The sequence below is a fragment of the Epinephelus lanceolatus genome, chromosome 21 (assembly GCF_041903045.1).
Source record: "Epinephelus lanceolatus isolate andai-2023 chromosome 21, ASM4190304v1, whole genome shotgun sequence".
NCBI lineage: Eukaryota > Metazoa > Chordata > Actinopteri > Perciformes > Serranidae > Epinephelus > Epinephelus lanceolatus.
The window spans coordinates 1,724,544-1,740,645 of record NC_135754.1 but is presented as its reverse complement, the minus strand read 5'-3'; the positions used below and the strand labels follow the sequence as shown (position 1 = coordinate 1,740,645).

The 16,102-nt window shown below is 42.3% G+C and overlaps 1 protein-coding gene across 8 annotated transcripts in view; it reads left to right on the top strand.

Annotated features, from left to right (window-relative positions):
• Positions 1-16,102, top strand: part of ccdc57 (coiled-coil domain containing 57) — a 142,335-nt gene that overhangs the window by 40,610 nt on the left and 85,623 nt on the right. For 6 of the 8 annotated variants that reach the window (XR_013488400.1, XM_078163414.1, XM_078163415.1 and 3 more), the window contains 5 exons: positions 4,798-4,899; positions 5,271-5,428; positions 5,543-5,617; positions 9,314-9,514; positions 9,765-9,927. Coding sequence is in view for 7 of the 8 variants with exons in the window: in XM_078163414.1 (XP_078019540.1) it covers positions 4,798-4,899; positions 5,271-5,428; positions 5,543-5,617; positions 9,314-9,514; positions 9,765-9,927 (699 nt within the window). In the remaining variant the exon portion in view is untranslated. The remainder of the gene's footprint in view (positions 1-4,797; positions 4,900-5,270; positions 5,429-5,542; positions 5,618-9,313; positions 9,515-9,764; positions 9,928-16,102) is intronic. The other 2 variants (XM_078163411.1, XM_078163413.1) reach the window with 2 other exon arrangements.

Genomic DNA, 16,102 nt, shown 5'->3' with positions numbered 1-16,102 from the left:
AGTGACTACAGGGCAAAAGAATTGACCATAAATTGTGATTCCTCATTGACGACAATACATTCAGAGCTGCCGCAAGTCTCCTACGCAGTGTTGCCAAGTCCGCTTATTATAAGCGACTTTGGGCTTGTTTTTCTGTAAAGTCGCTTACAAATATTGGTAGTCGCGGGTTGCGTTTTTTTTGGGCTTGTCTCTAAAGCGTAGTTGCTTATTTGGGCTTGTTCCCAGCTCCATAATAAGTTGTCAAGCAGATATTTTCGATATGTTATTTAAACGTAGGATAGTTTGTCTTGCCTGTTCCCTCTGTCCCTCCCCTTTCCCCATACACACAGGAGACAGCAGAGTTTTTTCCCACCCGCATCCTAATTGGCTCTGACTCTGATGGCAACGAGTACTAGCCAATCAGAGGCAGAGCAGGGCAATGTGTTTTTTTCTGGTTAGGAAAACATCAGTCCTGTAACTAAAAGAAAAAAGTTAAATGAGTGCATAAAAAGCAATAATAAATAAAGAATTTGTGAATTCAGGATGATATTTATTTGTGTGTGCAAATTTTAATTATCAGAGGTTTACTGTGTATATAATGTACTTGGTACATCAGTCTATATTTGCTATCCCATCTGTTTTCTAATGTTAAATAATGTTAAAAGGTGGTTTAACTCCCTCTTGTAGTCATTGTCCTGAAGCTCAGGGGGGAGAAAAATAAACTGTGTACCGTGGGTACAGTTTTGCAAAATTGTGCACAGTTTACTAATCTGTCCACATGGATGTAAATTGACAATCTGTACTCACAGTTTAAAATCTGTCCCCACGGACTGTAAAACCGTGCACATAGTTTATTTAATTTTCTCTCACTGGAACCTAGGGGGGCTCCGTAGAAAAAGTCGCTTGTTTTGGGCTTGTTTTCACAGGCCTGGTTGCTTATTTGTCTCGCAAGATCTGGCAACACTGCTCCTACGGGGGCGTGGCGCTGATGTCACTGAATCAGGAAGTGAGCTGAGTGGAGTATCTCGCTTTATCCAATATCTCTGCTGTAGAGACCAAAACCGTCACTCCTCACCCCTGGAGGTTGTCGCTTGTTCAAAGCGAGCGAGCGAGCGAGCGAGCAAGCACTTCTTCCTATGTGCTCAAAAACGTAGGTGCTGATTGGCTGAAGAGGAGTCCTGTGTATCTGCGCCATAGACTGTATCTGTGCTCGATTGCTCTTCCTTCATCCTTCAAGTACCTGGATGTCTGTCACAGTAAATTTGAAACTGAATTTTGAGAACTGAATTTGAATTGTGAGAACTGAATGTGAAGATATATAGAGAGTTGAATTTTCAGTGAGGATCAAATTTGATTGGACTTCAGTTCCAAACTAATAAATTCAATTTCAAATTATACTATTCAGATTCAGTTTTTCAATGCAATGATTCAAATTAAACAATACAATTTCAAATTATGTGATTCAAATTCAGTTTTTCAATGCAATTATTCAAGTTTAGAAATTCAAATTCAAATATAAATTATTCAAATTCAGTTTCTGGTTGCACATATTTCAGCCCATACACATGCTCCACACCCATCAGGTTCTCATATGCTCGCCGGGCTTCTGCTTCGTGTTTGCTTCCATAACTGTTAACAGTACACATAAGAAAAAAACAGAGAAGGAAGTTTTTTTTACTCGGTGTTGAATGTAGAACCAGTATAGTGTTTTAAATACTACTGTGCAACCCTCCCTTCTTGGCCATATCCCTGCATAATCCTTGATTTATAACCCTATAATTAATATTGACCCTTGTGTTAAGGGCCATCCAAACCTAGAACAAACTATGGATTAAAAATTGTTCTAGCCACATCACAACTTAGAACTTGTAGCATGGACCCTAAAATCCACTCAAGTTAGAATAATTTTTAAAACAATATTTGTATGGTCATAGTTCTTAGTGTGGATGGCCTTTTACTCTTACCCCAAATCTTACCTCTGTCTTATCCTATTTCAAACCCTAAATACCTTGTTGCGATTGTGGTGAACTTGTTTGCTTCTGGATAGCATATGGCCTTGATTAAGCTCTTGGATGGTTGCTGGGGCTTAGTCTTAAGAACTTGTTTGAGCTTAGAAACAGTTATGCGACCAGCTCTTTGACGATACCAAATACTGGATGCACCCTGACTTTGAGTAGCCTTCTCCACAGCCTGGACCTGGGAGGGGGTGAGCTCGTCTAGCTGGAAATCCTGACATAGCTCTCCAAGTTCTTTGGGAGGTAGCTGAAGAGTCTCGTGAGTTCTGTATTCAAGAACAGTTTTAGGGAGCATGCAAGATTTGGGGATGAATTTCTTGAAGTATTTCTTCCTAGCCATCAGTGCAGCACTTCTGGGACAGTTTTTGCTTAAGGAATCAAAAAACTTATCATATGTGTCTGACCCTTTCTTCACTCTTGGGAAAAAAAGGGGTTTCCCAACCTTTCATTGTTCAGTAGTTGTTCCAGCGATGGCATTGTCAAGTTTTTTTTTTGTTGATTTTGCTGAGGAGAAGTCTATGAGAGCAACAGGCGCAGCAGGAATCTGAAAAATTGTGAGCTCCATGTCTGCCTTCTCTAAAATATGATGGGACTAAATGGCACAAAGCATTCTAATTTTCAACAATTTTCATCAGAACACATTTTTGAAAGAGACTGTGTGTCTGATATTGTCATGTGTTTTTTGTGCTTGGGGGCAACACATGATTTATGCCTTTTAGTCTCATTGTACTGAAGAGGCTGATCTCTACGGTTGCTATCTCTTAAATATTGCCGCTCACACTACTTTTGACTCCTTAATGAAGGCTTGATGCTTTGAGCTGGTTTTAAGGCCACAGTGACATGTGAGTAAAGGTATTTTTATTGCTTAAAAGAGGGTGCCTTGGACTTTTTCCTGTTTTCTACATGGATATTTAGAGCAATATTTCTGTTGTTTGTCTTTGTCAAAAACAAACCAAAGAAAAGGGGCCATTATTAATGTTTATATTTTCAACATCATAATTAATGTGCACTAAGCAATAGTGACCTGTACCACATTGTTCCAAAAAAGAAACAAAAAACATGATTGTCCCATATATTTCTTGCCAGTGTGAAGTAGGGCATTAACAGAAATGTCGATTTGTCGATGTGTCGACGTCAGTGGCACAAGTCGACCCCCCCCCCCCCCCCCCCGGGAGGAGTTGACAAGTCGTGTGTTTTTTCCCTCTCTCTCTCTCTCTCTGTGTGCTTGTGTATGGAATGCAATCGCTGCCTCTGATTGGCTTACACTGATACTTTATCCTTGAACATACTCGGGCGTACTATAAGCGGAGCAGACTACAGTCATTCGGGCTTTCATAGTCGAGCGCACTTCGGCGTTGTAGTTTCCTGTAAAAATGTCGGTGAAAAATCCCCGTGATGTGAAAAATACATGCCGAGCAGTCACTGGTGCACACGGTCGTAAAATCTGAGCTTTGTGCGCACAGGGCTTGCGGACGTCCGCTTTGAGTCCGCGCGGACCTCCCCAGGGTCTGTTCCGCGTACGTTCCGCCCGAGTATGTTCGGGCCTTGACAGACACACATCACATGTGTGGAGATACTTCACTTTCCTCCTCCATGTCAATGTGATGACGTCATCAAATGACTTGTCAACTCGACTTCGACTTTATTGACAGATAAGTCGACCTGAAAAAAATCAAAGTCGTTAATGCCCTAGTGTGAAGTTAGACGGATACTCAACATTCATTTTATATTCAAAATACAAATCTATCATGCACTTTAACAGTTTGAATGAATGATATCCTATCTACTGTGCAACATAGAGACTAATATTCTTCATGTGCCACAAGGCTTATTTTTGATATTCATATTTTGAAAATCATTTGGTCCAAAATGAGCAATATTAGTCTCTGTTATACAGTTGGTTTGACATCCTGATGTCAAATGGTTAGGGAGTATAATTGCTTTATATATATATATATATTTCATTTAAAATTATATAAAATATATATAAAACAAGAATTTGACAAACAAGCTCTGCTCTGCTCTGAGTAGGTTTGTTTGAAGGTGCGGCTCAGTGGCCCGAAGGCGGGCATAGATAATTTGTTATGATGCAATTACGTTACGGTTGTAAAGGCAGGAATGCAAAGGAGCCGTTTCAGGCAGCTGAGGAGCTGTGTGTCTGTGGGGAGAGAGAGCTCCCTTTGGCCTGGACTTTGTTTTGTTTTGTTTTTTTACTTAGCAGACCTAATAGATGCTAAGAAATGCTATATAACACACTAAAGAAGAGGGAAAACCCCAAAAAGCATTATAGGTCCTCTTTAAAGGTGAGAATCAGAATCTTGAAATCGATGCGATATTAAACAGGAAGCCAGTGAAGCTGCTGGAGAACAGGAGTGATATGATGTGTGGAGGGGGTTTTGGTGATGAAACCGGCGGCGGAATTCTGGATCAACTGGAGTTTATGAAGTTTATGAAAGCCAAGCTTGTCATTGCTTGGAAAATGTTACATACAGTTTTTATGCTATAGAGCAGTGATATCACTGCTCTATAGCATAAAAACTGTTTGAAATACTTTACAGCATAAATCAAGGAGAGATATCTATCCTTGATTTATGCTGTAAAGTATTTCTTAGCTTGTGCAGCATAGAAACCAAGTTGAGTTTGAATTAGTACCACACAATACAAAATACAAAGTGGATAGGGACTGAAATATGCTTAGTGATGCTGTGTTTGGTTATAGCTACTGCACCTATATCTCATGATAAATGAAACAGTGTTGAAATTCTACTGGGAAAATGTCTAATCACCCTCCTCTGGCCAACAGGAGATGACAGCAGCTTTTGACAGTGAGCTCAGACAGCGGGAGCATGAGTTCAATATAAAAATAGATGAGATGTGCGCTCTGGTGCTGTCTCATGATCTCAAGGTGAGGAAAGTGAAAAAATGGTTTCTCTCTGTAAAAATGTCAGGATGGAGGATGGAGTCCATTTATGTTGTTTATGAATACCCAGTTTGTTGCGTAAGGTTGACACAAACACTAAACACATGTACACAACAAATACCGTATGCTAACAAGTTGTTATGTTTGAAATGCACATTTTGTACAAGTATTCCTACAATGTTTTTATAGTATAGCATTGTTCTCAATCTAGGTAGTCTAGATAATGATGAGTGTGTGTGTGTGTGTGTGTGTGTGTGTGTGTGTGTGTGTGTGTGTGTCTGTGTGTGTCTGTGTCTGTGTCTGTGTGTCTGTCTGTCTGTCTGTCTGTCTGTCTGTCTGTCGGTTTGTCTGTCCAGGTGAAGCTGCTGTCTAAAGAGACTGAAGTTCACTGCCATGCTCAGCATCACACTGCAGAGGCTCTTAAAGCTTCGAAGGAGTTCTGTCAGCAGATACAAACCCAGCTGCAACACAAAGACCAGGAGATCAAACACCTCACTAATGTCAAGGACAACAAGTATGCTTCTGTACTGTGTGTGTGTGTGTGTGTGTGTGTGTGTGTATGAGTGTGTGGGCGTGTGTGGGGGTGTGTCTACTTTTTTAAGATTTTCTGACTACCTTTCTGTCTTAGGATAAAGGAGCTTGAGGACAAGCTGAAAGGGATGGGGACCATACTGAAGAAAGAGGAGGATAAGCACATTAAGAAGTGAGTTACTAAGAACACCAACTCCTCTCAGTGAGGCATTCAGAGCCAGCTGCTGGGAAAGAGTGACAGGCAGCAGGAGAAAGAAAAAACACACCTACAAATGTGCAAAATAAAGAGAAAAATGAGGGGCACATGACAGGGTTTCTGGGATGTGTAAAGTTCTTCTTTATATTGAAATACCTGAATCTATTAGCAGCAGAAATAAAAAAGATGGCATGGCTCAGCAACAACTGTGTGAGAATTAGATACAACATTGGATATGACCCAACCCATCGTTTTTTTTTTTTTAGATTTTTATGTGTCGGTAGGATGGGGCTGGCAAAGATCCTGCAAGATGCTCACTGAGGCAACAACACTAACAATGGGAGGGAGCATGTCTCTGTGAAGGCAACAAAACAAAAATAGTGGAGGATGAGCTGGAGCGTTAAGTCCTTGTAGAGCAGGATGGACGAAATGGGAGACTGTGGCATCCTCTCTGTAACCGGGACATGGGTCACTCACCAGGTGCCAGATCGAACTGTCCAACCATCAGTCCTTCAGTACTTGGATTGAGCAGAGGAGTTCAGATGGGTCAGAAGCTGGTGGAGTCTGTCTTGTGATGAACAATGGTTAGTGTGATTCAAGAGAGGTTGCTGAGGATTTCCATCTCTGAAGCTGGCCCACGTCTTAGACGCAGCCATGGTGTAGTCTGCAAATATGGAGACTCTCTTACCTTTGTAAAGGAGATGACTTAAAGGCCAAAACACACCAGTGGCAAACGCCACGCATCAAAATATGTGCCCCTATTATTTTTTCAATGTAAAACCCCACACTGGCAGTGGCTAGACATGTGTCGGTGCTCATGGACATGCAGCTCTATTGATTGTCTGGCCAAGATACTTTCTCTGTACTTAGATTTTGAAATGATTGTGATGGGTGACCTCAATCTCAAGTGGTTAAGTGGTGCCTCAGATTATCTCAAGGAGGTTAGTGGGAATCTCAGCCTATGTCAGCTTGTCACTGAGCCTACCAGGCCAAATCCTAACAATTATTCACGGTCTACCCTTATTGATCTGATTTTTTCAAATAAAAGTGACAGAATCTCTGCTTGTGGGGTCTTTGATCAAGGTATAAGTGATCACTGCCCCACAGCATGTGTCAGGAGCATGCAGTTGCCAAAAACAAAGTCGCACACTGTTAACAGGAGGAATTTCAAAAACTTTGATAGCCAAGCTTTCCTCAATGACCTGGCTTCCAGTAATATTCATTCCATAATTCAAGCCACTGATGTCCAGGTTGCTACAGACACCTTTGTGAAAACATTTAACTCTTTAGTGGATAAACATGCTCCCCTTAGGAAAATTCAAATTAAGAACAGAGTAACACCTTGGTTTTTACAGGAACTCTCTAGCATGTTCAGAGACAGAAATTTAGCTTGGTCTCGTGCCAGGCACTCTGGTAACCCTCACCATTGGCTCACTTTCAGACAAATTCGAAATCGCTGTACTGCAGCCGTAAGGAAAGCTAAAACCGAGTATTATGACTATCTTATCTCCAGTTCTTTCTCCAACCCAGCTAAATTTTGGAGTGCAGTAAATCTACTTAAACCTAAAGCTTCCAGTGCTCTGCCAACACACATTTTGCTGATGCTGGCCTTCTGTTTGATCAGAAATTCAAGTCTACAGTAACGCCATCAGTTGTCAGCTCTGATTGTTTGTTTTCTGTTTGTTTTTCTTTTAATCCTGTCTCCCAGCAAGAGGTACTTCATCAGTTACTATCAATCAACCCTAGATGCTCTACTGGTGAGGATAATTTAGAACCTTTTTTCATCAGGTTGGCAGCCCCATTTATTGCTGAGCCACTTACATATATATTTAATCTTTCCACTTCCTCTGGTAAATTTCCCCTTGTCTAGAAATCTGCCCAGGTGACTCCCCTGTATAAGGGAGGTGACAGGGATAATCTGGATATTTATCGTCCCATTTCTAAGTTACCTTGCCTCGCTAAGGTTCTGGAGACGCTGATAAACAATCAACTCAAGGGTTTTCTTTCTACCTATTCATTACTTAGTCCCCATCAATTAGGATTTAGAGCCAATCATAGTACAATTTCAGCCATCACTCTGGTTGCCAATGGCATAATCACAGCATTAGACAAAAAAAACATTGTGCTGCTTCGTTTGTTGACTTGTCAAAGGCATTCGACACAGTCGATCACCAAATTCTGCTGAATAGAGTACACAACATAGGTTTACATGCTAGTGCCTGTGATTGCGTTGCTCATTATTTGTCTTCTAGGCGCCAGTGTGTAAAGTCTGGTAACTTTTATTCTGAATTCTTACCTGTAACCAAAGGTGTGCCGCAGGGCTCTGTCTTGGGTCCTGTCCTTTTTACCATTTACGTCAATGATATTCTTTCTTCTCTGAATGACTGTCATACCCATTTGTATGCAGACGACACAATTCTGTATTGCATTGCTGACTCTGTACAGTTGGCCACTGAGAAACTGCAGCTCTCTTTTAATGTTCTCCAGGAGGCTCTTATTAGCCTGAAATTAGTCTTAAATGTAAAAAAGACCAAATTTATGCTATTCTCTCAAAACATGGATTGCAACAACACACTTTTATCAACGATAGATGGCTCACTCATAGAACGAGTCACTGAATATAAGTATCTTGGCCTCTGGCTTGATGAAAAATTAACTTTTAAGTTTCATATTAATATTCTTGCCTCCACCCTGCGACAGAAGGTTGGCTTCCTGTACCGAAACAAATCTTACTTCCCATTAATCAGCAGGAAGAGAATTGTTGAGTCAGTCTTTTTATCAGTTTTGGACTACGGTGATATTATTTACAGACATGCAGCAACTACAACTCTCAAACCTCTGGATTCCATTTATCACTCTGCTCTTAGATTTATTACTGGGGATAGATATGACACCCATCATTGTATACTATAAAAAAAAGTTGGTTGGTCCTCTCTTTCTGACAGACGCATGAAGCACTGGTACACGTTTATTTTCAAGGCCCTTACTGGTAAGCAGCCCCCATACATTTCATCCCTACTAGAATGGCGCTCTGGATCTTACTCAACTCGATCCAGTGGTTTGATGTTTCTTAAGGTCCCCTTTGTACATGGTAAATCAGCTTTTTCTTTTGACGCTCCAAACTCTTGGAATATTCTCCAACATGCTTTGGGGCTGGAGAATATACCCTCTCTTGCTGATTTTAAATGTATGGTGTCTGACTTTTGTAAATCGCCTTGTGATTGTTTTTCACTATAATTGTATTTATGCTTTGTTACTGTTGTAAACTCGTCGTCCCTGTAAATGAGGGAAACCTCAGTGACCAACGAGTTAAAATAAAGGTTTAGATAAATAAAAATAAATTGATGCAAAGAGAACTCTGTAGCTGTTGCTGTCTTGTGTGTGTGACAGGGGGCTGCAGCATGACATGTCCAGTGTGTGCTAGGGGTGGCACTTGATGTGCGGCACTTGATGCACACCACATGACATGCCATGGCAGCACTGGTGTGTTTTCATCTTAAAAATTCAGCTTCTCAGCAGCCTCACAAAGGTGGTGTCTGTGTACCTGTTTATCGCATTCGGCAGCAGTGATAGTAAGTGGTAATGTCACCTTGTGCATGTAAAAGATCTTACTGGTACCGTAAGTCCTCTAAATGTCTCCTAATGTCTAACTTTATGTCTGTTTCTGACAAGATATGCAAATGTGGTCCAGACTCTGATGGAGTGTGATGGGCAGCTGGAGGATCAGTATCAGGCCCTCACAGAGCAGCTGCAGAAGGCTGAGAGACACATCATTAAACTACAGGGGAGCATAGACATTCTGGCTGCACGTGTATGCTGCATACAGGAAGACCATCAGGAGGCCATGAAAGAGAAAGATGAGACAATCCAGAGGTAAGACAGACACTGATAAAATAAATAATTTAATTGGCATTTACAAAGCTGCTATTTGTGTTTACTGCATGTGGCTGTCCATCAGTGTACAGATACCAGCAGCTGTGAGCTGTGATGATGTCACCAGTTGACCAGAGATCTTTTGTTTGTGTGTGTGTGTGTGTGTGTGTGTGTGTGTGTGCGCGTGTATCTGTCTGTCTGTCTGTCTGTCTATATGTGTGCGTGTCTGTCTGTCTGTCTGTTTTATCAGCTACAAGCAGCAACTAAGTGTTGGTTTGAAGAGAGAGAGGGCCTTAGAACAGATGCAAGTCCAGATGGAGCTGGAGTGGCAGAGACGCTGTGAGGACATGAAGGTGCAGTGCTACCTTGTGAATGAGCAGCAAATACAAGATCTGACCAAGGCTCGAGACCAGGTCAGCCTCTCAAGTGTTACACAACCCCCCTCTGAACACTGTATGTGGATTTACTGGTGCACATGCATATTAAGGCAGGGTTGCCAAGTCTCACACATCTGGCGTGACTGTCACCCTTTCACCATCAATGTCACTCTCGTGCCGGTTTAAGAAATCTCACTCCACCATCGTCCAGCCCATTGTGTGGCTTGACTGGACCGCATACTATTCCGGCGTTACTCAATCCGTAGGTGTGTTGTCCAAGGTTACAGCAAGCTATCGCTGGGAAAAGGAACGAGAAAATTTGACACAACACAAGCCGAACACCTGCGTGGCAGTGAAAGCCAACCCAGTCAGGCAACTCTACATAGTTTCGGTTTCAGCAAAGTTGCCCGATTGGGTCAGCCCTCGCCGCCGCATCGGCACTCGGCCCATGCTGCACCATGCCTCCTCGCTGTTTCCTCTATAGACAGCACTCTGTGACCTACAGTAAGACGACAGAGCCATGGATTGAATAATGCTGGATAGGGCCATAATGGTACATGTATTTGTGTCGAACCGTTCGGTACGCGACTTTCGGTTCAGCACGACCCTGTACCGAATTATTGGGCGCAGGATATTATTTTATTTTATTTTGTTTTATTTTAATTCCGTTTTTGCGAGCTGAACCATTTAAAATATCTAGTTCCCTGACAGACATAATTGAGTGACGGACCGAGTCCCATAAATCTCCGCTTTCACTTTGTGCAGCGCATTCTCGCATTTTGACAACATGGCAAGTGAGCCTGACGAACCTGAAGACCCACCTGCAAACAGTCCTCCATTTGGGAACACTTTGGTTTCAGGGTAGAATATGAAGATGGAAATAAACAAGTGGACAAGACAAAAGCAGTGTGCCGGCACTGCAGAACAGCGGTCGGGTATGTACTTGGACACACGTCTAACATGCTAATGCATCTAAAGCGACACCACCCGAGTTTGAACGTTAACCGGCATGACTAGAAAAAGCAATCTGGTGCAAACTATGATATCGTCGTCGTTTAAAATAAAGAGCGTTTCCCTGACCATCGCGCTAAATAAATAACCAACACCGTTGGAGTTGAGTATAATTGTTTAAGCTGCACTTTAGATATAAGCATGTTTTGTTTACTGCACTTTAACAAAGTGGGAAAGCTAAGTAAGTTCCTAGTAAAACTGAATCTGAGCAGGCTTTAAAGCTGACCAGCTGCACTATACTTTTTATTTTAATTGAGTAAAACTGTTTAAGCAGAAATGTATATTTATATTTTTCATTCAAAAAATGTGTTAAAAAAACAGCAGGATTTTATTTTTCACTTTTATATTTCTATTTTCATTCAAACAATGTGAAAAAGCAGGATTTTATATATATTTGTTTCATTCAAAAATTGTGTAAAAAGAGTTAACTGCTGTGGTGGTATGTTTTAATAAGGTTACCAATAAGTTAAAGATATTTAATAGTTGTCTATTTTTTTCATTACTGTACCGAAAAAACCGAACCGTGACTTATGTACCGAGGTACGTACCGAACCAAGATTTTTGTGTACTGTTACACCCCTAATGCCGGCGTATCGCTTTAAGTTCACTCATTGCCTTCTACAGCCATCTAGTCGACAAACGCTGAAGCATAATATTTATGACCTATGATATAGTAGCCTGATAATCATTAAATATGCTCTGTGTGGGAAGCTCTCTCCCACTATTACAGTAATAAGAGGTGCAGTAAACCGCTTCAGCTTCCACACTCACTGCTCCTCCTGGTGGATAGACAGACCATTGCAACTGGTTTCTACAAATTAAACTTAGGGGGATTACCAGTCGGCCCCGTATTCTCTACGTCATTGCGGGGGATCTCATTAGAGCTACGAGCCCAGCCAGGTGACGACAGGGACCTGTCACGGATCGGTCAGGGCTCCACCATGGACCAAACGGAAATTTGAAGTGGCTGCATCAGTGTAAGCTTTATCAAAAAGGAAGCCAGTGCAAAGAAGCTAAAACAGGAAAAATGTGATCTCATTTGTTAGTTCTGTCAGTACATGTGCCGCTGCGTTCTGAATTAGCTGGAGAGTTTTTAAAGACTTATGAGAGCTACCTGATAATAGGGAATTACAGTTATCCAGCCTAGAGGTAAGAAAAGCGTGGACCAATTTTTCTGCATCTTTTTGGGACAGGATAGGCCTAATTTTCGCAGTATTACGCAGATGAAAAAACGCAGTCCATGAGGTTTGTTTTAAATTGGTGTTAAAAGACAAATATTGGTCAAATATTACTCCGAGGTTTCTTACGGTAGTGCTAGAGGCAATGCCATCCAGAGAAACTATATCATCAGATAAAGAGTTTCTGAGGTGTTTGGGGCCAAGAAGAATAACTTCAATTTTGTCTGAATTTAACATCACGAAAGTGGAGCTCATCCAGATATTTATGGGCTAGGAGGCATCCTAGTCAGATGCCCGAACCACCTCAACTGACCCCTTTCGACGCGAAGGAGCAGCAGCTGTACTCCGAGCTCCCTCCAGATGTCCGAGCTCCTCACCCTATCTCTAAGGCTGAGCCCAGCCACCCTACGGAGAAAACTCATTTCCACCGCTTGTATCCGGGATCTCATTCTTTCGGTCACTACCCAGAGTTCATGACCATAGGTGAGGGTTGGGACATAGATGGACCAGTCAATCAATCAATCAATCAATCAATCAATTTTATTTATAAAGCCCAATATCACAAATCACAATTTGCCTCACAGGGCTTTACAGCATACGACATCCCTCTGTCCTTATGACCCTCGCAGCGGATAAGGAAAAACTCCCCAAAAAAACCCCTTTAACGGGGAAAAAAACGGTAGAAACCTCAGGAAGAGAAACTGAGGAGGGATCCCTCTTCCAGGACGGACAGACGTGCAATAGATGTTGTACAGAACAGATCAGCATAACAAATTAACAGTAATCCACATGACACAATGAGACAGAGAGAGAGAGAGAGAGAGAGAGAGAGAGAGACAGAGACAGAGAGAGAGAGATGCAGGTAATAACAGTAGCTTACAACAACATTATTGAAAGTAATAATATTATAGTTATAGTTCTGGTTACTGTGGTACAATATGTTGAAAGTATGTATTAATATCTGGCAGTATACATGTGTGACAATAGTCATATGTGTGTAATAACAGTAGAAGTATGACTAATGACTAATGATGGCAGCAGCAGCAGGAGGCATCTGGCAGGACCACGGCAGCAACACAACCACACACGTCACGCTGTCCAGGCACCGCTGCAATATGAGTTAATCTGAGAGACAGCGGAGCACAAAGGCTCCGGAGAAGAAGCCGAGTTAGTGACATCCAGAATGGCCGAGTTAGCAAGATGCAGTAATAGAATACGAGAGAGAGAGAGAAGGAGAGAAGGTGCTCGGTGTATTATAGGGGGGTCCTCCGGCAGACTAGGCCTAAGTCAGCCTAACTAGGGGCTGGTACAGGGCAAGCCTGAGCCAGCCCTAACTATAAGCTTTATCAAAGAGGAAAGTCTTAAGTCTAGTCTTAAATGTGGAGACGGTGTCTGCCTCCCGGACCGTAACAGGAAGATGATTCCACAGGAGAGGAGCCTGATAGCTGAAGGCTCTGGCTCCTGATCTACTTTTGGAGACTTTAGGGACCACGAGTAACCCTGCGTTCTCAGAGCGCAGTGTTCTGGTGGGATAATATGGCACTATGAGCTCTCTAAGATGTGACGGAGCTTGACCATTTAGAGCTTTATAAGTTAACAGTAGGATTTTAAATTCGATTCTGGATTTTACAGGGAGTCAGTGCAGCAAAGCTAAAACAGGAGAAATATGATCACGTTTCTTAGTTCCTGTTAGTACACGTGCTGCTGCATTCTGAATTAGCTGGAGAGTTTTTAAGGACTTACTAGAGCTACCTGATAATAGAGAGTTACAGTAATCCAGCCTTGAGGTAACAAAAGCGTGGACCAATTTTTCTGCATCTTTTCGGGTCAGGATAGGCCTAATTTTCGCAATATTACGCAGATGAAAAAATGCTGTCCGTGAGGTTTGTTTTAAATGAGAATTAAAAGACAAATCTTGATCAAATATTACTCCGAGGTTTCTTACGGTAGTGCTAGAGGCCAGAGCAATGCCATCTAGAGAAACTATGTCATCAGATAAAGAGTCTCTGAGTTTTTTGGGGCCAAGAACAATAACTTCAGTTTTGTCTGAATTTAACATCAGGAAATTGCTGCTCATCAAGTTTTTATGTCTTTAAGGCAGTTATGGAGTTTAGTTAATTGATTACTTTCTTCTGGCTTCATCGATAAATACAACTGAGTATCATCCGCATAACAATGGAAATTTATAGAGTGATTTCTAATGATGTTACCTAAAGGAAGCATATATAGAGTAAATAGGATTGGTCCGAGCACAGAACCTTGCGGAACTCCAAAACAAACTTTGGTACGTAAGGATGATTCATTATGAACGTCAACAAACTGAAAACGATCAGATAAATAAGATTTAAACCAGCTCAGTGCAGAACCTTTTAGGCCAATTAAGTGATCCAGTCTCTGCAGTAGAATTTGATGGTCAATTGTGTCAAACGCCGCACTAAGATCTAATAAAACAAGTACAGAGACAAGTCCTTTGTCTGAAGCAATCAGAAGGTCATTTGTAATTTTAACTAGTGCTGTCTCAGTGCTATGATGCACTCTAAATCCTGACTGAAATTCCTCAAATAAATTATTATCATGGAGAAAATCACACAGCTGGTCTGCGACTACTTTCTCAAGGATCTTTGACATAAAGGGAAGATTAGATATTGGTCTATAGTTGGCTAACATCTCTGGATCCAGGGTGGGCTTTTTAGTAGAGGTTTAATTACAGCTACCTTAAAAGACTGTGGTACATAGCCTGTTAATAAGGATATATTGATCATATCTAATATATGAGTATTAACTAAAGGAAAGACCTCCTTAAGTAGCCTAGTTGGGATGGGGTCTAAGAGACACGTTGATGATTTAGATGAAGAAATCACTCCGGTCAGTTCTTGAAGAGAAATTGGGGAAAAGCAATCTAAATATATATTAGGTTTTACAGCTGTGTTTGAGGTTAGATAGGTACTATCTGAGGACAGGAGGTCATGAATTTTGCCTCTAATAGTTAGAATTTTGTCGTTAAAAAAGCTCATAAAATCATTACTGCTAAGGGCTAAAGGAATACAAGGCTCAATAGAGCTTTGACTCTCAGTCAGCCTGGCGACAGTGCTGAAAAGAAATCTGGGGGTTGTTCTTATTGTCTTCTATTAATGCTTCTATTAATGATTGAGTAAGCCAATCGAAAGCTTTGCTTTCCGGCTCAGCTCCCTCCTCACCACGACGGACCGGCGCAGCGCCCACATCACTGCAGAAGCCGCACTGACCCACCAATCCATCTCACGCTCCATTCTACCCTCACTCTTGAACAAGATCCCAAGATACTTGAACTCCCTTGCTTGAGGCAGTAACTCTCCCCCAACCCGGACAGGGTAATCCACTGGTTTCCGACAGAGAACCATGGCCTCAGACTTGGAGGTGCTGACTCTCATCCCAACTGCTTCATACTGTTCCACAGCCAGGACGGAATCCGCATTGCTCCTGCTGAATCTGAGCTTCGACAATTGGTTCGGAGCCTCCTTTCCAGCACCCTGGAGTAAACTTTACCCGGGAGGCTGAGCAGTGTGATACCCCGATAGTTGGAGCACACCCTCCGGTCCCCTTTTTTGAAGATTGGGACCACCACCCTGGTCTGCCACTCCGCAGGCACCATAGCCGACCTCCAAGCGAAACTGAAAAGGTGTGTCAGCCAAGACAGCCCCACAGTGCCCAGAGCCTTCAGCATCTCAGGACGAATCTCATCCACACCCGGCACTTCACTGGCACAGTGGACATGATGGCCGGGTTCAGGAGGTTCTCAAAGTGCTCGGGTCAGCAGTTCTCCCTCTCACAGCCTGAGACAAGCCCTGCTTTCCATTCCTGAGTCAGTTAATGGTCTGCCAGAACTTCCTTGAGGCCAACCGAAAGTCCTCCATAGCCTCCCCGAACTCCTCCCACACCCGGGTCTTTGCTTCAGCGACCACCACAGCTGCAGCCCTTCTGGCCAACCGGTACCTGTCTGCTGCTTCAGGAGACCCCTGGGCCAGCCAGACTCGAAAGGCCTC